At 35.4% G+C, this 23,470-nt stretch overlaps 1 protein-coding gene across 1 annotated transcript; it reads right to left on the bottom strand.

The window, feature by feature from the left end:
- Positions 1-5,420: 5,420 nt before the first annotated feature.
- Positions 5,421-18,891, bottom strand: LOC133040221 (alpha-amylase 2B). Its single transcript, XM_061119973.1, has 10 exons — positions 18,724-18,891; positions 18,086-18,232; positions 13,259-13,456; positions 11,751-11,981; positions 10,789-10,922; positions 9,851-9,973; positions 9,657-9,756; positions 7,882-8,000; positions 7,362-7,487; positions 5,421-5,610 (listed from the first exon to the last, which is right to left on the bottom strand). Exons 1-10 carry the CDS (start codon positions 18,889-18,891, stop codon positions 5,421-5,423), a joined length of 1,536 nt encoding a protein of 511 aa, XP_060975956.1.
- Positions 18,892-23,470: the final 4,579 nt, after the last annotated feature.

Genomic DNA, 23,470 nt, shown 5'->3' on the forward strand with positions numbered 1-23,470 from the left:
GAGGGTATGGCAACCCACTCCAGTATTCTTGCCTAGAGAATCACATGGACAGAGGAGCCTGGTAGACTACGGTCTACAAGGTTGTAAAGAGTCAGACATGACTGAAATGACTTAGCACACACGCAGGCAAAGTGAAATTGTATCTCTTTTGAATGACAGACATTACTTTTTGAGATTAGTTAACAATAAGAAAAAAAAGTTCTAATGGAAGAACTTGGGAGAGTAAAATTATAAAATCATGGGATGCTATTCTTGTGAGATCTCCCTGACCAAATATTGCATATGGGTAGGAAGGTTCTGAAAAGGAGAGAAAAGCAAAGGCAATCATGGGCCATGGATTGGAATTCCAGGGGTTCCAAAGAAAATGAACTATTAGAGAGAGCTCTGAATATTTATTAAAATGTCACTAGCAAGGAATAGTCAAAATATATAGAAAGAAACTGTAATTGAGGGTCTTTATTTTTTCATATTTTTTTTCTTCTTTAAAATTGTTGATTTTAACACAAAATACTTATTACCCTCCTAAAACACCAAGGACCAAAAAAGAGATTTTTTCCTTACTCATTTTTTTTTTTCTTTTTGTAAGGAATAACTACATTTTCAGAATGCTTTGACTTCTCTGCCACTTCACTCACTAAAGGAGTGGATAGTCTTTTTGATTAATTTGGAAGGAAACATTGGACACATGTAGCCTAGCTCCTTCTCTTTCTCTTGGCAGTGATTTATATGTTGATAAAGATACTCTGCATTTTTCTTCTGGAGAAGCTCTGCCTGTCCAAGGGAAGCCTGCTCCAGTTCAGGCTGTTGAGTATAAATGTCTGTCTAACTCTTAGGTTCACTATTAAGACTGCTAATTGCCTCTCATAAAAACTATCTGAGGTCCAGGGAACTCTTCAGGCAGGAATACTGGAGGGGGTATAGCCACCATTTCTTTCTCCAGGGGATCTTCCCGACCCCAGTATCAAACCTGTCTCATGCGTTGCAGGTAGATTCTTTACTGCCTACTCATCCGGGAAGCCCTCTCTTACATTATTAGCTTTTAAATAAAGATAATATTTTGATTTCTATCTTCCTTACACTTTTGTTTGCTTTTTCAGTAAATTTCACCCTAGGACCTGAGATAATGTACTATTTATTGGACACCTTTAAGCCTGCACAATAAAAATGTTCCCATATAGTAACTCTAAAGTTAAACCTCTATAAAATAAAGCTATATTTTTACAGAAAATAGTCTCTATATCAGAAAAAAATATAGTTAGATATTAGTCCTTTTTATTTTTCTTCTGCTTTTTGGCTGTTTTTTTTTTTTTGACAAAAAAAATAGATACAATTTTTTTCACTGATTTGGTAATTTTAGAATATAAGGCAGAAAATACTTTATACCAAATAATGCTCTTCCTCCTCAAAAACTTTTAAAGTTTATTCTCATTGTAGCAGAATTTTGCTGGATGTAAGTCTTTATTTTAATTTTTTTAATGTGTTCATGCTCATTATGATATAGGAAAATATTTTATAGCTGAAGTTTCTTCTACAAAGCCACCAATATTATTATAACCATTAACTTCTGGGAGATTGAGGGTTAGGGTTAGAGTTTAAAGTGTTTAAAAATTTATAGCATGCTTGAGGTTTTATTGGAATGACAGTTAAATCAAGGGATAGTTCTATTATTTCCATCCCCACTGATATAAAAATAGTAAGTAGGATGTTGGCTGTCATTTAAAATCAGTTATTTCAACACATGACAACAGAAGCCTGGAATGAGGACTGATAAATATATGTTTATGCAAATCTGAAATGATTCACAGATTGGCAGACTTATGTGCTAGTGAACTACAGTAAAATTCAGTTTATTTAAACTACACAGATGGGGTCAGGTGGGAGGAAAGAAGTAAACCATAAATGTAATATAAGCTAAAACTAAATGAATGAATTCTGTATTACTATCAGTATAAGAAATGATAGTTTCTAGAATTTTCCTCATGGTAACATATGATTATTTTTCATAGTGATAGCCTATATAGTTAGAAATGCCATTGCTGGTATCAATATATCAAATCTAATAGGGAAGCTTTGATAGGAAATATATTTGTATGTAGTTAGTCTCTTTCTACTTATTCAAACTATTTCCTACTAGTATCCCATGGATCTCCCTCTTTAGCTTCACTATTTTGAAGATAAAAAATAACAGATGATGCTGTTTTATGTGAGGAGATAGGGCAAGTAGTTAAGAGAAAGGGGGGAAAAATCAAGGAAATACTTCAGCTTTCTAAGTGAGTGGTGAAACATAGCAGTAACAAAAGCTTTGCTGAAGACAAAAATTGAAGGTCACATTTTGGATATGTTAGGTATGAGATGTCTGTGAAATACTGAATTAGAGATATGAAGCATCTGTTGTAACAACAACATCATCACAACAGTCCCAAGAAAAGATCTGGTTTGCAGATATAGGCCTCCATGCTAAAGAATGTGTTTTAAACCCATGGAAACAATTGCAGTCACTTAGAGAGAGGATACAGAAAGAAGAAAATTCAATCCAAATGAGATTGTAGGCCAAACAGAAGCCAAGTCAACAAAATAAAATCTGAAAAAGAGTAATTAGTGAGAGAAGGAAAACAAAGGAAGAGTAGAATCACAGAGACCAAAGGAAAAGAAGATGTGAGATTGTCTCTCCATATTGAGTAGTGTTGTGAAATAGAAAAAGATGAGGACAGTGAAGTACATTGCATGAGTAACATAAATATTTTTTATTATGTTGACGAGTAGATTAAATGAAGTGATGATGGACACTGAAGAGTAAGGAGATGAAAAATGACTAGTGTTGAGGATGTTGAGACTGTGTGATGAAAATTCCAAAGTTTGACTAGAAAGAGAAAAATTGAGGTCATGAATTTTTTCTTAGTTGAAAGATTCTAATATGATATATGTAATCTGAGGGGACTAACATGTCAATAAAAGAAAGACTGCTAAATCAGAAGAGAAATATAATCTAAGCAGTAAAGTCCTCAAAAAGGTAAAAAGGGAGGGAGAGGACTTTGGTAAAATGCACTTTGTTCATTATGACAGGAGGAAAGAAGAGAAAGATCAGGCCAAGTATAGATAGATTTGTGAGTAAAAAGAGGAGAGCATTTCCAAGTTATGGCTTCTATTTTCTTATTCAACTATGAAAATAAAACACCTGATAGTTATAAGACATAGCTGAGAGCTTTAATAAATCCCACATTGAGAGTCAAGGTGAAGAAGAATAAACAGCTAAAGGATCAGAAAAAAAAAAAACAAAACAACTTAGTATAGGGAGTCATGAGAGCGCTATGAAAACATCCATCCATATTAGGGATTAAGACATGGAACAAAAGTCATACAACATCATCATGCTAAAGCTATTGGAAAGAGAAATAATGAAATGAATACAGAGAAAGTAGGAGAAGATTCCTGTGAGCAGACATCCTGGAATGTGAAGTCAAGTGGGCCTTAGAAAGCATCACTATGAACAAAGCTAATGGAGGTGATGGAATTCCAGTTGAGTTATTTCAAATCTAAAACATGATGCTGTGAAAGTGCTGTACTCAATATGCCAGCAAACTTGGAAAGCTCAGCAGTGGCCACAGGACTGGAAAAGGTCAGTTTTCATTCCAATCCCTAAGAAAGGCAATCCCTAAGAATGCTCAAACTACCGCACAATTGCACTCATCTCACACGCTAGTAAAGTAATGCTCAAAATTCTCCAAGCCAGGCCTCAGCAATATGTGAACCGAGAACTTCCAGATGTTCAAGCTGGTTTTAGAAAAGGCAGAAGAACCAGAGATCAAATTGCCAATATTCGCTGGATCATCGAAAAAGCAAGAGAGTTCCAGAAAAACATCCATTTCTGCTTTATTGTACACCAAAGCCTTCGACTGTGTGGATCATAATAAACTGTGGACAATTCTGAAGGAGATGGGAATACCAGACTACCCGACCTGCCTCTTGAGAAACCTGTATGCAGGTCAGGAAGCAACAGTTAGAACTGGACATGGACCAACAGACTGGTTCCAAATAGGAAAAGGAGTATGTCAAGGCTGTATGTTGTCACCCTGCTGATTTAACTTCTATGCAGAGTACATCATGAGAAACCCTGGGCTGGAAGAAGCACAATTTGGAATCAAAATTGCTGGGAGAAATATCAATAACCTCAAATATGCAGATGACACCACCCTTATGGCAGAAAGTGAAGAGGAACTAAAAAGCCTCTTGATGAAAGTGAAAGAGCAGAGTGACAAAGTTGGCTTAAAGATCAACATTCAGAAAACTAAGATCATGGCCTCTGGTCCCATCACCTCATGGGAAATAGATGGGGAGACAGTGGAAACAGTGACAGACTTTATTTTTGGGGCTCCAAAATCACTGCAGATGGTGATTGCAGCCATGAACTTAAAAGACGCTTACTCCTTGGAAGGAAAGTTATGACCAACCTAGATAGTATATTAAAAAGCAGAGACATTACTTTTCCAACAAATGTCCGTCTGGTCAAGGCTATAGTTTTTCCAGTGGTCATGTATGGATGTGAGAGTTGGACTGTGAAGAAAGCTGAGTGCCAAAGAATTGATGCTTTTGAACTGTGGTGTTGGAGAAGACTCTTGAGAGTCCCTTGGACTGCAAGGGAGTCCAACCAGTCCATCCTAAAGGAGGTAAGTCCTGGCTGTTCATTGGAAGGACTGATGCTGAAGTTGAAACTCCAATCATTTGGCCACCTCATGCGAAGAGTTGACTCATTGGAAAAGACCCTGATGCTGGGAGGGATTGGGGGCAGGAGAAGGGGATGACAGAAGATGAGATGGCTGTATGGCATCACCGACTCGATGGGCATGAGTTTGAGTAAACTCCGGGAGTTGGTGATGGACAGGGAGGCCTGGCATGCTGTGATTCATGGGATTGCAAAGAGTCGGACATGACTGAGCGACTGAACTGAACTGAACTACATAATTTAATTTTCTTTTATTTTTTAACTCATTAACTATGATAGGGCCTTTTATATTGTAAAAAAATATACAAATGTTATGACTTTGTATGTGAACCATTATTAAATTAGCTACCCTTAACTGTTAGAAACACCTTATGTAAGAAATATAAACCTGGATTAGAGATATGTAGCTGGGCAACTGTATTAACAGTAAGAAACAAATTTTTCATCATGCTTTTCTGAGTTCTGAGAAATTCCTTTGACAAACAGCTTAAAGAGAATCTTCTAAAATGTAACAAAATGTTGATTGCAATTACAATTGTTAAGTATATGTGTTTTTATGTTTTTTTGAGTTTCACAGTTTGAATACTTCTTATAATTTTACCAAAAATTAATGAATTATGAGAAGTTATATATTACATACATAGAAGAAACAAAACACATTTTATTTCTCTGGGTGTATGTATTTAATTCAATTCAAATTTTATAATTTAGAATCAGCATGAATTGCAATAAATGGATCTTCAGCAGAATTACTAATAGAAAAATGAGCTTTGCCATCATTGGAAACACTGATTCGAATCCCTGTACAACTGTTACCACTTTTATCTCCAGAAATAACATCACAATATGTACCAGCAGGAAGACCAGTTTGCAAAGTTTGAGATAATGCACTGTAAAAATAAAATTTAAGATTTAATATGAATTCAACACAATTAAAAGCAAGAATACAGACTCTCTTAAATAGTTTAACTGTGTGCTATAGAACTTTAAGCAGTCAAGGTGTTGATGAAAATAAAATTCAAACATAGATTTCTCCAATGGTTGTAACTAGTTTTCTCAGGGTCAACAAAATTCTTATAGAAGATTTAGGAATTTCCTAGTCAATAGTAAATATTATATAAAAAATAAAGTTGAAGAGTATCAGTGAAGATTTGCATGACCTGCTTCACTTAGAGAAAATAATTTTAAATTACTTTAAATGTATCCTCATCTGAACTTAAGAAAATACTGATTATTTTCAAGAACTTAAAGTTGGTTATTTCCTCAAAAATCTTTTTTTTCAAGAGGTTAAAATAAATTTGGGCTGGAGATAAAAATAATCTTGCATTTCTATAAAGAAGTATATAATTTTAAAATATAAAGCTGTCTCATAAATATGTTTCTTCCCTCTCCCTGACAGCTCAATTGATAAAGAATCTGCCCACACTACAGAAGATGTGGGAGACACAGGTTTGATGCCTGGGTCAGGAAGATCGCCTGGACAAGAAAATGGCAATCCACTCTGGTATTCTTGCCTATAAAATCTCATGGACAGAGGAGCTTGGCATGCTACCATCAATAGGGTCGCAGAGTCAGACAGGACCGAACACGTATACACATATGACAAAAGACAGAAAAATAAAAGGACTAGTAATGGATTCTTGGGGAAGATAAGTATATACTTTATTTATTTATTATTATTATTTTTTGCCAGTAAAATATCATTTGGGCAAAGAGTGAGCTAAACATGGGTGGAATCTAGTTGGGACTAAAACATTACAAGTGCTTGCAAAGACGACTTCTGAGCTATAATTCCATATGTGAGGGAAACAGTATAATGAAGGCAGAGAATACGTTTCACAAATGAAAAGCCAGTAATGAGATGTCTCAGAACTAAAAGTAAAATATCTCCTGAGGTGAATCAATGACCATAATATACATATTCATCATAAATATATATATGCTTTAAAAAGTATTATTTGTCACAGAGAGATGGGAATGTGAAAAACAAGACTAAAGAACTACATACTAAAGTAGGTAAAAAAAAGAGAAAAAAAGACATTTCAGATCTGAGGCAGTAATTTTCCATTATTGATTTTTAAATTTTTATAAGATATTCTTCTATGGATTTCATGACCTTTTATATTAACGACTTTGTATATTTTGGGGGCTTCTCTGGTGGCTTAGACAGTAAAGAATCTGCCTGCAATGCAGGAGACCTGGGTTCAATCCCGGGGTCAGGAAGATCTCCTAGAGGAGGAAATGGCTACTCATTCCAGTATTCTTACCTGGAGAATTAGATGGACAGAGGAGCCTGGTGGGCTACAGTCCATGGGGTCGCAAAGAGTTGGACATGATTAAGTGACTAACACGTGTATATTTTATGTGAGGTGTATATGTAAGCAGTACACATGCATCACATCTGCCCATGATGTGAAGAGTGCACAAAATATGACTCCACTTAGAAAAGAAAGCCATTATAAATAGAGGAGATAAAAAAAAATCGGTCATCATAATTTTTCTTCTGACCCTCTTCTAATCATTATGTTTTTTTAATCTGCCATCTAAAGAATTTTTCAGATTTGAAAAAAGTAAATGAGCAGGAAAAGAATAAACCAAGAATATATTAGCATAAAACATTATTTCTAATTGATCTACTTACCTGTCATCATTGTTAAAGACAATGAATCCTTTGTTTCCTCTTCCAAAAGCTACTTGGTTGCTGCCATTATCCCACCAGTTTGTAAAAGGCTGACCATCAACTACATTACGGAACATTACCATATTCCTAAAAACAAAAGAGTATGTGAAATGCTGATGATACTTCAACAATCCCTGCCAAGGCAGGAGAAATGGGTCTGATCCCTGATCCAGGAAGATCCCACATGCCACGGAGCAACTAAGCCCATGAGCCACAACTGTTGGGCCTGTGCTCTAGACCTCGGGAACTGCAATTACCGAGCCTGCAAATGTCCTAGAGCCCATGCTCAGCAACAAGGGAAGCCACCTCAGCAAGAAGCTCCCACACCACAACAAAGAGTAGCCCCGCTCACTACAAGGAGAAAAAAGCCTACACGGCAACAAAGATGCAGCTCAGTCAAAAACCAATAAATAAATAAAGGTATTTTAAAAATGCTAAGAAAGTTTACTGTTAGAGAATGTGTCCAAATAAGTATTCCTACCTTATTTGACGCCATCGATGTTCACAGACCCAGTCATTGCCACAAGTAGTATCTGCATTAATAGTGACTTCTTTAATTACTCCATTATTATTTGGTGGCCCGATCCAATCATTAACATCCTCAATTAGTAAAAAAAATAATAATAATAAAATAATAATCAATTTTAAAAGCTCACATTTTTAACATTACATGTGTCCTTATTTAGGACATCAAACCGAATCTGTCCTGATTTTGTTTTTGTAGTGGCTTCACTTAGAACTCAACTTGTTCAGGATTTGTACTAAGTATATCTTCCCCCTAACTTCTCATTCCCTAGTGCCATATTTCAAACAAGAGTATGATTTTTTTGGTCTCTAATTTTTTACCAAGGAATTGTAATGACTTCTTAATATTATTATAGGCAGTGTGATGCTATTGAAATGGCAAGGACTTTAGTGTTAGAAAATGCAGGACTAAAAGATAGGCTCCACTACTGTCTACTGGCTGAAAGACAGTTAATATACACAACTTCTATGCCTCATTTTCCTCTTCTGTAAAATAAAGGTATTATTAATTACTATAAAAATTAAGGTATGTAAAAATCTTTGTACATGATAATTGCTAATAAATAAATGTTTCTTTAATCTTTTTTCAATAAAAGTTCTAATCAAAATATCAAAATACTCTTTACTAAATTGACCAAATTTTTATTATTGTGCTTTTCTAATTGGTACTTTCAAGGTAATCATAGGAAAAAATAGATTATGTCTAGGAAGGTTATCAATATCTGTCTTAAATCATATGGTATGATAAATGATGGAAAAGCTAAGAGTTGTTAGCATGCAGAAGTCATGGAGAAGACTTTATGGGAAAAGGAGAAATGAACATATGCCATGACTCCTGCCATCAGAAAAAGACTAATTAGTGGAAATTATAAGAAATTGATTCAATATAAAGGGAAATATCCTAAATATTTAGGATATCTAAGGCTATCTAAGACTAGAATGAGTTGTTGTACAAAGTAGTAGTGGACTTCTCAATTTGTAAAGAACCTACTAGAAACTAGAGGAATATCTATCTGGTTCAGAGTGAAGAGAATTTTCTACTTCAGGTATGAAGTTGCTGTATGATTCTACAGAAATTTTCAGTTTGAAAAGAAAACTTCCCACTAACTTTCTAAATAACTTAAGTCCTTATTTCTCAGTTTCTTTTTAAAATATTTACTCAGATTAATGTCTTTACCATGCTGCTCGAATTTTTCTGATTTTTAGCATTTTCAGAATAGTTAGCAAATTTCTCTTTAATAAATTTATTTTCCTTCCTGCTATACTTTCCCTACTGAACTTCGACTCAACTAGATAATGCCCCTGCATTCCATAAAACTTTCTTTAAAAAAGTATTTAATACTTATATTGCACATACCATGAGCAGGTACTCTTTTAAATTTCTTTGAAGTGTTAATTTGTAATCCTCATATCAACTCTATGAAGCAAGTACTTACGAGTACACATTTTATTCATTGTTTCCTTAATTTTAAGTGGTATTTTTTAGAGTGGGTGGACAAGAGGGTATATTTCTCATACTTTGAAATAGCTTACATACTCTTTATCAACAGAGATCATTCATTTTAATTTTTTTAAATATCCACTGCATTGTTACAAGAACCCTGCCTCAGGTTTTCACTTAATAAATATTTGATAAAATAAATAGTGAATGTTATAGCATTATGTGAAATTATAACAAAATTAACTTATTTTTCTTGAGAAGAAGATATTTTGGACAACAACAAAACTTACTTTTCCGTCCACAAAATGTCTTGGCCAACGGTAGCTTGACATCACTCGTGTAAATCCATAGGGATGAGCGAGCATAAATCCGACTCCCATTTTGTACAGTCTAAAAGGCATAAAATTATCTTATTATAAAAGAAAATAATACTTTTAATACCATTAAAATGGTAGGTTTAAAAATGGGGAACTTTGTTTCTTACCTAGCATCCCAGAATGTAAGAATAGATGCTCCCCCAGCTCCATGCCCTCGCTGATTGTCATGGTTATCAACAAAGACAAGTGCCCTGTCAGAAGGCATGAAACCCCAGCCTTCTCCCCAGTTCCTATTAAAAAAGAAAATCTTAAGAATATATATATGTATTCTTTTACAATAACTTTAGAATAATCAAAATGTGCATTTCTTTCAGTATTGCACTCTTTAATGAAATTCTCTCTCTCTAGTTAAATGATTATTCTGTAGGGTTTTAAAATTTTTTATTTTTTAAATTTAATTTATTTTAATTGTAGAATAAACTGAGCTTTTTAAAATTACAAACTATATATATATATAATATCTACAAATATATTACATGCATGTATATATGTAGAAATTACTTGAATTACATTCATGTTATAGGAATTTTGCTATAAAACTTATATTAGAAGTTTTAGCATATTATAGTTTAGATGGAGTTCAGAAGGGCCAAGATCCATACCATTTTATACAGAATTGCAAATTGGATTAAATAAGCTTCAACTTTATATTGTTATAAACACTTTAATATTTGAAATTAATTAATATATGTAAAGTCTATAGAATGGCCACATTGTAGGAATTTCATAAATTATAGAATCACTTTAACAAGAACCTGGCTTTCACAAATTATGTGCAAACATTAATTAAATCTAGTACAGTCATATAATGCATAAATTACAATCTCTAGATTGGTGTTGGGTCCCTAAAAATGCTTCCTTGTGATTGATATTTTAAATAATAAAGATTATCACTTGGAATGTGGGGATATACAGCACTTGTTATTAGTAAATGAATCCTTGAAATTTGTCTAAATAAGAAGGCACTAAGAAGAAAACTCCTGTTAGGGTAACATCACGAATAAATCTATGAAATAATTCAAAGGATAAAACATATTTTATTTACTTTAAGTAAGCCATCTTCTCTCCACTCCACTTGCGAATAACTGTTCCTAGTTTTGCACCATATTTAAATTCTGTCACACGGCCATTTCCAAAGTACTCACTGCTTGTAATTGCCTCACCACCCAGATCAATTACCTTGTCGAAATGAAGAAGAAAATAATTTAAATAAAACTTTTAATTAAGTTAAAATTACATTAAAAATAGCTCTATACTCTTTTATATTATATGAAATGCCCCAAATGGTTTTCCTTATATCAAGAGTCTCATTTATCTTTGCTAAAATATATCTATCCTACAGTAGTAAAAGTAACATGACAAAGTAACTTGTCCTGTGAGAATGCTGACCTAATTTAGACTTGCACATAAATTATAAGACTAGCTCATATTTGTATAGCACTTAATATCTGGCTGGTAATATTTCTTGCTACTTGATAAATGTCATCTCTTCAAATCTCCAAAGTAAACAAAGACATAACCATTATCATTATTCCTTTCGATAACTTCTGAAAAAAATGTTGCTCAGAGAGGTTAATGAATCAGCCTAAACAAACACACCTAATGGTGATCTAGCCAAAATTTAGAGTCAGATATTCTGTCTTAAGACAACTATATTATTATCTGTCTTCTATAATGGCCTCTGGGGAAATGATACATGACCTGGAGATTTTTGCAGCCTAAATAAATTTTTGTCATTTGGATAACAAACCTCTTGTGATAGAGTTAGACGTACAGTCCCTGAATAAAAGGAGGTTAAGGAACATTCTTCTATGTAAATGATTCAGCCATTAAGCTAATGAAACTGCATTTTAAATTAAATCTGCCATTTATTTTCTGATGAATTATTGATGATGAACTATTTTCTAAAGAATAATAAATGGTCATATTTTATATGGATATATATATATATATAGAGAGAGAGAGAGAGAGAGAAAGAGAGAGAGAGAGAGAGAAAGAGAGACATACCTCCTGGTAAATGAAAGGTTTACTTCCTGAAGGAAACCACTGTGTGTTTAGATTATGCAGTTTATCCAAAACTGCTTTTATGTCTCCAGGCCACATGTGCTTAGAAGCATCAATTCGGAACCCTGCTACACCAATGTCAATGAGATGGTTTAGATAGTCAGCAATCGTGGAGCGCACATAATCTTTCTCCAGTGCAAGATCAAGAAGACTAACCAGACGACAATCCCTGACCTATGGAGGTAAAAAATTTGTGATTGATACATAAAACATCACCTTCACTTGAAAATCCATTCAATTATTCATTCATTTATTCATTAATAGATATTTCAATAGTGATTTCTTTGCACCAGTCTCTGGGGATATTGACATTCTAGTATTGACATACCTTTGAAATATTTTTCGTTATACAAATGGAGAAAATGGAGAAAAAGTGGATGAGTTTTTCCATTTTGAAAAGTTAAATTGAGGAAAATGTTTTGAATGTTAATATGAGATTCTGAAGTCAGACTTGGGATGCTGTTTTCCTAAACACTCTAAACTAACATTTATTTTTTTTTTTTTTTTTTTTAATTTTTTTATTATTATTATTATTTTTTTTTTTTTCCAGTGGGTTTTGTCATACATTGATATGAATCAGCCATGGATTTACATGTATTCCCCATCCCGATCCCCCCTCCCACCTCCCTCTCCACCCGATTCCTCTGGGTCTTCCCAGTGCACCAGGCCGGAGCACTTGTCTCGTGCATCCCTCCTGGGCTGGTGATCTGTTTCATCATAGATAGTATACATGCTGTTCTTTTGAAATATCCCACCCTCACATTCTCCCACAAAGTTCAAAAGTCTGTTCTGTATTTCTGTGTCTCTTTTTCTGTTCTGCATATAGGGTTATCGTTATCACCTTTCTAAATTCCATACACATGTGTCAGTATGCTGATGCTCAACATCACTCATTATTAGAGAAATGCAAATCAAAACCACAATGAGGTACCATTACACGCCAGTCAGGATGGCTGCTATCCAAAAGTCTACAAGCAATAAATGCTGGAGAGGGTGTGGAGAAAAGGGAACCCTCTTACACTGTTGGTGGGAATGCAAACTAGTACAGCCGCTATGGAGAACAGTGTGGAGATTTCTTAAAAAACTGGACATAGAACTGCCATATGACCCAGCAATCCCACTTCTGGGCATACACACTGAGGAAACCAGATCTGAAAGAGACACGTGCACCCCAATGTTCATCGCAGCACTGTTTATAATAGCCAGGACATGGAAGCAACCTAGATGCCCATCAGCAGATGAATGGATAAGGAAGCTGTGGTACATATACACCATGGAATATTACTCAGCCATTAAAAAGAATTCATTTGAACCAGTCCTAATGAGATGGATGAAGCTGGAGCCCATTATACAGAGTGAAGTAAGCCAGAAAGATAAACTAACATTTAAAATGGAGATCAATGAGCTACATATGGATAATAAAAGATGTAGATAGATATTTTGCTAAGTACCTGATAAGCATCATTATAGCTCTCAATATCTCCACTTCCAGTTTTACATTTTCCATCATTAAAATCCCAACCAGAGTATGGGACTGCTGGAAAATCCTCACTTCCAGGATTGAAGTAACTTCCACAAGTACTTCTTGTTCCCGCACTCACGCCACTTCCAGTCATATGATTAATTACAGCATCCACATAAATGCGGACCTGAAAGGGAAAATTTCCATTTCAGTTTGACTTACAGATATAAATTTATAATATTATTAGTTAGATTTTACAGCACATTGATAACATTCCAAAATACTTCTTTGTTATTTTATAATTTATCTTACAATAAAAACAGTCAAGTGTGAAAAGAAATCATTGTGAATTGAAGCCCTATAAGCGTTCTAGAGCTTGGAAAATGTTTATACATATAATAAATTAAGAGAAACCCAAGCTAACAGAACTGTGAAAAAATGCAAAGAGACCTTTTTTTGGCAGTAGATAGGAATCAGTTGAGGCAAGAGAGATTATTATTAGTTATTGAAATTTCCATAGGTCATCCTAAGAAATAAGAAGCCAGACTCTACTATCTATTTAGGATCAGAAGAATAAAGGTAGATATTGTCTCTCATCTCCTTCATGAATCACAGCCATGTTGTGGCAAAAAGGGTCTTGTGTAACTCAGTGAAGCTATGAGCCATGCCATGAAGGGTCACCCAAGATGGATGGCTCCTAGTGAGAAGTTCTGACAAAATGTGGCCCACTGGAGGAGGGAACAGAAAACTACTCCAGTGTTCTTGCTGCAAGAACTCCATGAACAACACAAAGAGGCAAGAAGATATAGCACCGGAATATGAGGACCCCAGGTTAGAAGGTGTCTAATATGCCACTGGGAACAGTGAAGGGCAATTATTAATTGCTCCAAAAGAATGAAGTGGCTGTACCAAAGTGGAACAATGCTCAGTTGTGGATGTGTCTGGTGGTGAAAGGTCCAATGCTGCAAAGCACAATATCACATAGGAACCTGGAAAGTTAGATCCATGAATCAAGGTAAATTGGACTTGGTCAAGCAAGAGATAGCAAGAGTATACTTCAACATCTTAGGCATCAGTGAATTAAAATGGATGGGAATGTGCAAATTTAATTCAGATGCCCATTACATCTACTACTGTGGGTAGGAATCCCTTAGAAGAAATGGAGTAGCCTGCATAGTCAAGAAAAGAGTCTGAAATGCACTACTTGGATGCAATCTGAGAAACAACAGAATAATCTCAGTTTGTTTCCAAGGCAAACTATTCAACATTACAGTAATCCAGTCTAAGGCCCAGCCACTGAAGCTGAAGGACCTAAAGTTGACTGGTTCTCAAAGACCTACAAGACCTTTTAGAACTAACACCAAAAAATAATGTCCTTTTCACATGGGATTGAAATGCAAAAGTAGGAAGTCAAGAGATATCCTGAGTAACAGGCAAGATGCCTATATATTCTTTGTAGCTAAAGATCAAAAAGCTCTATGTATCCAGCAAAAAACAAGATCTGGAGCTGACTGTGGCTGACATAGGGTCCTTATTGCAAAATTCATGCTTAAATTAACAAAAGGAGGAAAAACCACTAGGCCATTCAAGTATGACCTAAATCAAATTCTTTATAATTTACAGTAGAGGTGATGAACAGATTCAAGGGATTAGATCTGATAGACAGAGTGCCTGAAGAACTATGGACAGAGGTTTGTATCATTGTCTAGGAGGCAGTGACCAAAACCATGCCAAAGAAGGGGAAAAAAAAGACACAAAAAGGCAGCGTAGCTGTCTGAGCAGGCTTTAGAAATAGTTGAGGAAAGAAGAGAAGCAAAAAGCAAGGGAGAAAGGGAAAGATATATCCAACTGAATGCTGAGTTCCAGAGAACAGCAAGGAGATTAGAAGGCCTTCTAAAATGCACATTGCAAAAAAGGATAGGAAAACAGTACTCTTCAAGAAAACTGGAGCTACCAAGCAAACAATTCATGCAAAGATGGGCTTAACAAAGGACAGAAATGGTAAGGATTTAACAGAGGCAGGAGAGATTAAGAAGAGGAGGCAAGAATACACAGAAGAACTATTAAAAAAAAAAAAAAAGGTCTTAATGACCCTGACAACCAGGATGGTGTGGTCACCCACCTAGAGCCAGACATCCTTGAGTGTGAAATCAAGTGGCGTTTAGGAAGTATTTCTACAAAGAAAGCTAGTGAAGGTGTTGGAATTGAAGTTGATTTATTTAAAATCCTAGAAGATGATGCTATGAAAGTGCTGCACTCAATATGTCAGCAAATTTTGAAAACTCAGCAGTGGACACAAGACTGGAAAAGGTCAAGTTTCATCCCAATCCTAAAGAAGAGCAGTGCCAAAGAATGTTCAAACTACACTACAATTGCTCTCATTTTACATGCTAACAAGGTTATGTTCAAATCCTTCAAGCTAGGCTTCAGCAATACGTGAACCAAGAACTTCCAGATGTAAAAGCCGAATTTTAGAAAAGGCAGAGAAACAAGAGATCAAATTTCTAACTCTCATTAGATCACAGAGAAAGCAAGGAAATTCCAGTAAAACATCTGCTTCATTGACTATGCCAAAGCCTTTGACAGTGTGGATCATAACAAACTGTGGAAAATGCTTAGAGAGATGGAAATAAGAGACCGCCTAACCTATCTTCTGAGCAAACTAAGTGCGGGTCAAGAAGCAACAGTGAGAATCTTACATGGAAGCACTGAATGGTTCGAAATGGGGAAAGGAGTAAGACAAGGCTGTATATGGCCACTCTGTTTAACTTCCATGCAAAGTATATCATGCGGAATGCTGGGCTGAATGAATCAAAAGCTGTATTCAAGGATGCCTGGAGAAATATCAGTAAGCTCAGATATGCAGATGATACCACTCTAATGGCAGAAAGTGAAAAGGAACTAAAGAACTTGTTGATAAAGGTGAAAGAGGAGACTGAAAAAGCTGGCTTAAAACTCAACAGTCAAAAGACTAAGATCATGGTATCTGGTCCCATCACTTCATGTCAAATAGTAGAGGAAAAAGTAGAAGCAGTGACAGACTTTATTTTCTTGGGCTCCAAAATCACTGTGGATGGTGACTGAAACACTGAAATTAAAAGACGCTTCTTTGATGAATGATTGGCTCTGAGGCTCCTGCCACACTCAAGAAATATTAGTGCAGCTGCTTTAAAAAAAAAGAAACAAAGAAACTGCGTGTCTAGTCACTTATTTCTCTAAAATTAGCTCATTGTCTGGGATTCAATCTTCTCTCAATATACTTATTCTAGAACATTATGTACACAGCAAATGCAAACAGATTTGAAGGAGGACCAGGAAAGACAGTTAATATTAAAGAAAAATGTATGTTTTTGCTTCACGTTTAACTTTTTTTTGAGTTGCATAAATGGAAAAAACAAACAAATCCTGTATACAGGATCTGTAAAACTATCTTGTCTATTTAAGTTTCTTGCTCAAACCCCATGCAAACTAGAACTCAGTGTGGTACATGGCCATATTTAATTACCTAAGAGTCAAGCAACTGACACTTGGTTTGAAGAACCTAATCCTTTCTTTCAAAGCAGACACTACCATACTGCATTCTTACTGAGGATTTTGTCTATTCACATGTTGCCATGAATTATCTCCACCACCTTTTCTCTCAAGAATCAAAACCAGCTTGATCTGGGAATCTTCTCTTTTCCAAATGAAATAGAGATGCAATACTTAACTCTCCTTGGTGTTTGTAGATATTGTCTTGTGCATTCCATTTAAAACCATAATCTAGTTTGTAAAAGAGATGGTGACACATGTCAATAAGGCATCAATGACAAAAAAAAAAAAAATACTTGGAAGGAAAGCCATGACAAATCTAGACAGTGTGTTAAAAAAGCAAAGACATCACTTTGCTGACAAAAGTCAGTATAGCCAAAACTATGTTTTTTTCAGTAGTCATGTATGGATGTGAGATTTGGACCTTAAAAAAGGCTGAGTACCAAAGAATTGATGCTTTCATTCTATGGTGCTGGAGAAGATTCTTGAGGGTCCCTTAGACAGCAAGGAGATCAAAGCAGTCAATCCTAAAGGAAATCAACCCTGAATATTCACTGGAAGGACTGATGCTGAAGTTCCAATACTTTGGTCATGTGATACGAAGAGCCGAGTCACTGGAAAAACCATGATGTGGGAAAATATTGAAGGCAAAAGGAGAAGAGGACAGAAGAGGATGAGAAGATTAGATAGCACCACTGACTCAGTGAACATCAATTTGAGCAAAGAACAGGAGATAGTGAAGGACAGGGAAGCCTGGCATGCTGCAGTTCATGGGGTCACAAACAATTGGACACAATTTAGTGACTGAACAACAACAATTGTCTCTCATTATGCTCCTCATCAAAGAGAAAATAATTACAAACCATCATAGTACTTGTGGGAAGGAATACCCAAGAATTATGGGTGGCCATACAATTCACATGAAAGAAACAGCAAATGTTGTAAGTGGAACTCCTAATTCCTAACTGGAAAAGTGTTCCCCAAAAATGTGTACAACCATAATGGTTAAAAGCTGATGTTTTGCTTTATAAAATAAAACTTAACCTTATACATTAGTTGAAGTCTGTGGTCTTAAACTTTTAATTACATCTTCTTTAGTGGATAAATTGTACATATACAAATAGTTATAATAATTAAACATAAGGTAACAATTACATTTTAATTTATAGCTAAAGCATGAGGTAAATTTTACATGTATGAAAACTGTTCTTAAAAGGAACAAGAGACAAGAGAGAGAAATTATTTTTCTATATCATATGTTTAAAGGAAACTTTAAGTCACTTACACCAACATTGTTACATCTGGTCACCATGTCTTTGAATTCATTTTCATTTCCTGATCTTGTACATAACTTGTAGCTAACTGGTTGGTATCTTTCCCACCAAGGTCTTGAAGGGTCAGTAATCACAGCATTTTCATTGGGTGGGGAGACCTACAAATAAAACAATGTTAATAAGTATCAATTTATGATTCACTTTATATCACTGAGAGAAGGCAATGGCAACCCACTCAGTACTCTTGCTTGGAAAATCCCATGGACGGAGGAACCTTGTAGGCTGCAGTCCATGGGGTTGCAGAAGAGTCAGACACGACTGAGCGATTTCACTTTCACTTCACTTTATATCACTGAATATTCTCTAAATTAATCAATAGTCTAAAATTATTTCTGAATCTTTGGTAACTACATTTCTTTAAAATTAGTTGAAAATATTAACATTGCATTGGAAATATCCTGCTGAAAAAAATTTATCTTAGAAATAAAACATAAAGTCACCAACAATTTCAAATTTTTTTCTTCCTCAGAAAGCTTTTATTTAGAGTACTTAACTGTGAAGTAAAATGTCCTAGCTTTCAGACACAGAGGATACTACCACTTACTCTCAGCACAGCAAAGTCTGCAATTTATACATGAACAATACTCACCTGAACCCCTCCAAATCCTTTGGGGGCTAAGTATCGCTCACATTCAAGAGCAATATCGACCCAGCGCCATTCAAACAGATGAACAATGGATGTCCGTCCAGATTTGACGTGTGGGTCATACTGAGCCCAGCAGAACCCGATCACTGAAAGCAACAGAAGGAACTTCATTTTGCACTGAAGTTGTCAGTGTTCTTTCCAGCAACTATTTATATTCCTATAAGAAGTATATATTACAAAGTAAATGATAACATGAACAAACACTTGAGCACAAACTGTTTATTCATAATCTGAAAAGAATTATTGATAATAATTTAAACAGATGAAGAACATCCATAAAATCTCCCAGGAATGCCATCTAAATGAGCTTTAATAACAATGTTTTCCTTATCATGGGAATATTAACCTTTTAAACATCTGGCATTATATATATATAAAGTGTGTAATCATGTATTATTTAACTAGGATTAGATCTTATATCTAAAGTCCTTCACTAATAGAAGGAAAATAACAATTAGAGCCACCTGAACTCACAGTCAAAATATTGCCCTATCTATTGCAAACATTTGCAGTCTTTCAATTTCAAAACAAACAAAATATTCAGTTCAGTTTTGGTTTCACTCCCAACCAAAATTTTTCATTATTGAAGTTTCTGCATTAAGAAGTTAAGTTTCAATACAACATTTTATTGAGGTTAATAATAGATTTAGTCATACATACAATCATAGAATATCAGATATATCAAGAGACTAAATAAAGAGAAGTTAATTCTGTGGTTTCTTTTCCATTAGGACATTATCACAGGACTCAAGTTTGACCAAATATAAGATCTTTAGGTTTATTTACTCCAGGAATGCACACAGAACATCTGAGCAAACCCCTTAGTGAAAGTATTGCATCAAAACATCTATTCTGATGTTCTGGATTTTTTTCAAAACTATAGATTTTACCATCAAAAGCAGTGTCACTGTGAAAAACTTTGGATTCAGATAAGGTAAGTAATTAAATGCTAATGATCACAGTACTGAGGTAAAGCATATTTCACAATATAAGCATCGATGCATTTACATTCTACTTCTAATCTTAAAAATACATTAGGGTAACCAAGTGAGGCAACAAGTCAATTCTCAGTAGACTTATATGTCGATTGAGTAGGGGGCTTTGAACAGCATTAGGGGTCAAAGTGAGCCTGGAGTGATGATTCTAGATAATCAAAAAAGAAACAAAGAATAGATCTGATGATTGAAATAATTCTAACAGCTGTCTAATTTCTAACAGAAAATGATAAAAGTCATTGGGAATTCTAAAGTGTTTCTGCTTGCCTACAGGGGGTGTTCCATTCTATTTTAGTGTTAAGATTCTATGGTCTTAATCTGCAGTAATACAGTTATTTGTTGTTCTGAGAATAAGAGGAGACAGTGGAGTTTTATCTTAGAATTCAGGAAAATTCCATAAAATCCATACACTCAACATTTCCAGTCAGAAATATTTTGTGGTGGGATTAACATAATCAGAGCTGTAATAACAATAACATTTAACTAAAAAAAAAAAAAAGAACTGAGAGACAAGACTTCTCTCTTTCCCAAGAAATTAGGAAATCCTGAAGAAAGGACTCATGAAAAAAATAAAGACAAAACTTGATCAAATTATTAAGGGTAAGGAGTGATTCTGAATAATATAAATGCCTCTATCTCTAAGATGGACTGAGGTCAAGTTCCCATAGATTGATTGGTAAAGTCTAGAGAAGGAAACTATGCATGTAAAGTGAAATTCTTTCTAATAGAAATAAATTAAAAGGTGACGATGATTGGATACTTAGGCAATATAATGTTGCAGGAAAGAAATTCCTAGTAGACTAAAAAAGACTGGCACTAAAGAGTCTATTTTGGCTTTGGTGTGGAAGTGGTTTCAACAGCATAGTCTTTTAACAAGGAAACAGCATCAGCAGGAAAGAGGCTGGTGGTCTATATTAGTGAAGAGGTAGTTCCACTCAGTAGCTTAACAGGCATCAAGGAAGCCATAATGCAAACAAGGAAAATGGCAGGTTGCCACATAGTCAGAAGAAAACAATTATGTCTGAGATATTGTGTCACATCTTCCAGGTAGAGAATCTGGAAGGCTTTGAGGGCAAGCTGTCAGTGCCACAGTAAATAGAGTTTGAGACATATCATGAAACATGTGAATCTTCAGACACATCTTCACTGAGACCAGAGTGCTGATATGAATACTTAACTGAGCAAACAAAGATATTGGTTAAAGAAGCCATTTTATTCAGCAAATTTGCACTGTCAGGGAAAATAACAAACGAATTAATTTTGAGTCTAGGATATAGTGAAAAATTAAGATCACATGGAGTAGATCACCCTTGAAATGAGGGGTTATGTGTATGCCAGCAAAGTGATATGGAAAATGAGTCCAGAAAAGAGAATTTTGGAGATATACCGTAGAGCAAAAAGAAGCAAAGGAATTAATAGGAATGCTTTGGATTTGAAGTGATAAAAACAATCCAGTAAAATATGTTAGTTCTGTGACTAGGAAGTAAGGGATACAGATGGCTTTGGACTGGAATTAAATACGCAAAAATCCTCAAGACATTTTTTTGTCTCTATCTCTTGTCTCTTCATTCCTATGTCTTGGCTTAATTCTCAGGCAGGCTTTTGCCACACAGTGGCAAAACTGTTCAAACGCAAAGTTTACTTCCGACCAGTCTGGAAAACTCAGAAAAAAAAAAAAAAAAAAAAAAAACCAAGCACATCTTTATCAACAGTTAGAGCCAAAGATTCAAGACTGATTCTTAATTGGTTTCTGACTTGGTTTATAAACCCATCCCTGAACAAAATATTGTGACAAGGAAATGGATTGTCTTGATTGTCCCAACCTAGATCATATGCCTACCACTGCAGGTGAGAAATAAGGCTGACTATGCCTTAATAGACAGGGCTTCCTTGGTGGCTCAGATAAAAAGAATCTGCCTGTGATTCAGGAGACCTGGGTTTGATCCCTGGGTCAAGAAGATCCCCTGGAGAAGGGAATGGAAACCCACTCCAGGACTCTTGTCTGGAGAATTCCTTGGACAGAGGAGTCTGGTGGGCTACAGTGTATGAGATTGCAAAGAGTCGGACACGACTGAGTGACTAACACTTTCACTTTCATGCCTTAACAGAACAGGTGAAATATGGTCTCTGTGTGATTTCTTAACAGGAAAGCTGTGTGCTGTTACCAAAAAAGGAGATGTTTGACAAGGATAAATATTCATCACATTGCACATGTTGAAATCTTCTGTTCATGTAGATAATATCCTAGAAGATATTATCACTAAAAGTCATTGCTAACTATGGAAGCTATATAATCAGGATGATGGTAATGGAAAGTATTGTGCACATATAAGTATGCTAATACATTGGTAATTTAGTATACAATGTCTGTCTTGAAGTGTCTATGATAAAAGCTGAGTTTGGTTTTTGTTTGATATTTCACATATATACTTGCCTTTGTTATTTTTGTCCTGTATTATTATTCCAAATTCTGAAGATTTTTTCCATATGACTTTGAGATTCTTCCTATTAAAGTATATAGGGTATATTTTCTTCCTCAAATGACATTATCCTCAAAGCCACTAAATACAGCTTTTAGGCTGATCCACATGTCTTCCTTTAATCAATGGAATATTTTCACACTGAAGCAAGCAAAGGCTTTATGTGTCCTTTCATGATTGGACTTGGTCCCTATATTTCTGCCTTGAACCATGAAAAGAATATACCTTGAGTAGCCACTGATTGAAGAAAATGGATCAGATATGACTTTAACTGACAGCCTGAAGTCAAGTCCAGGTAAACTGCAGCATGAAGCAGAGATATCTCAAATAACCTGCAGACCTCAGAGCAAGAAATATAAACATTTGTTGTTTTAACTGCCTGAGATTTTGAGTTTATTGATTATGCAGCATTACTGAAACTGAAAACTATTCAACTTTTTACACTATTTGTGAGTTACATTCTACTTATTTTCAATATTATGCATTATATAAAAATAGTGCCGTAAAAAATAGTAAGAAGATTTTGACATATTATAGATTATTTCATAATACAGGCTTCCCAGGTGGCACTAGTGGTATAGAATCCACATGCAAATGCTGATATGCAAGAGACAAGGGTTAGATCCCTGGGTGGGGAAGATCCCCTGGAGTAGGAAATGGCAACCTGCTGCAATATTCTTGCTTGAGAAATCCCATGGACAGAGGAGCCTGGCAGACTCCATGAAGCTGCAAAGACCTGGAAATAACTGAACACACATACATACATTTCATAAATGACTTTACAAAATATAACTGTTAAACCTCTCAGAAACGGCTTTCCCTTGTGGTTCAGTTGATAAAGAATCTGTCTGCAATGCAGGAGACCTGGGTTCAATCCCTGGTTTGGGAAGATCCCAAGGAGAGGGGAACAGCTACCCACTCCAGTATTCTGGCCTGTAGAATTCCATGGACTATACAGTCCATGGGGTCACAAACAGTCAGACACAACTGAGTCACTTTCACTTTGGGTTTCCCTAGTAGCTCAGACGGTAAAGCATCTGCCTGCAATGCAGGAGACCCAGGTTTGATCCCTGGGTCAGGAAGATCCCCTGTAGAAGGAAATGGCAACCCACTCCAGTATTCTTGCCTGGAGAATTTCATGGAGAGAGGAGCTTGGCAGGCTACAGTCCATGGGGTTGCAGAGAGTTGGACATGACTGAGTGACTAACACACATC

The sequence above is a fragment of the Dama dama genome, chromosome 20, assembly GCF_033118175.1.
Source record: "Dama dama isolate Ldn47 chromosome 20, ASM3311817v1, whole genome shotgun sequence".
NCBI lineage: Eukaryota > Metazoa > Chordata > Mammalia > Artiodactyla > Cervidae > Dama > Dama dama.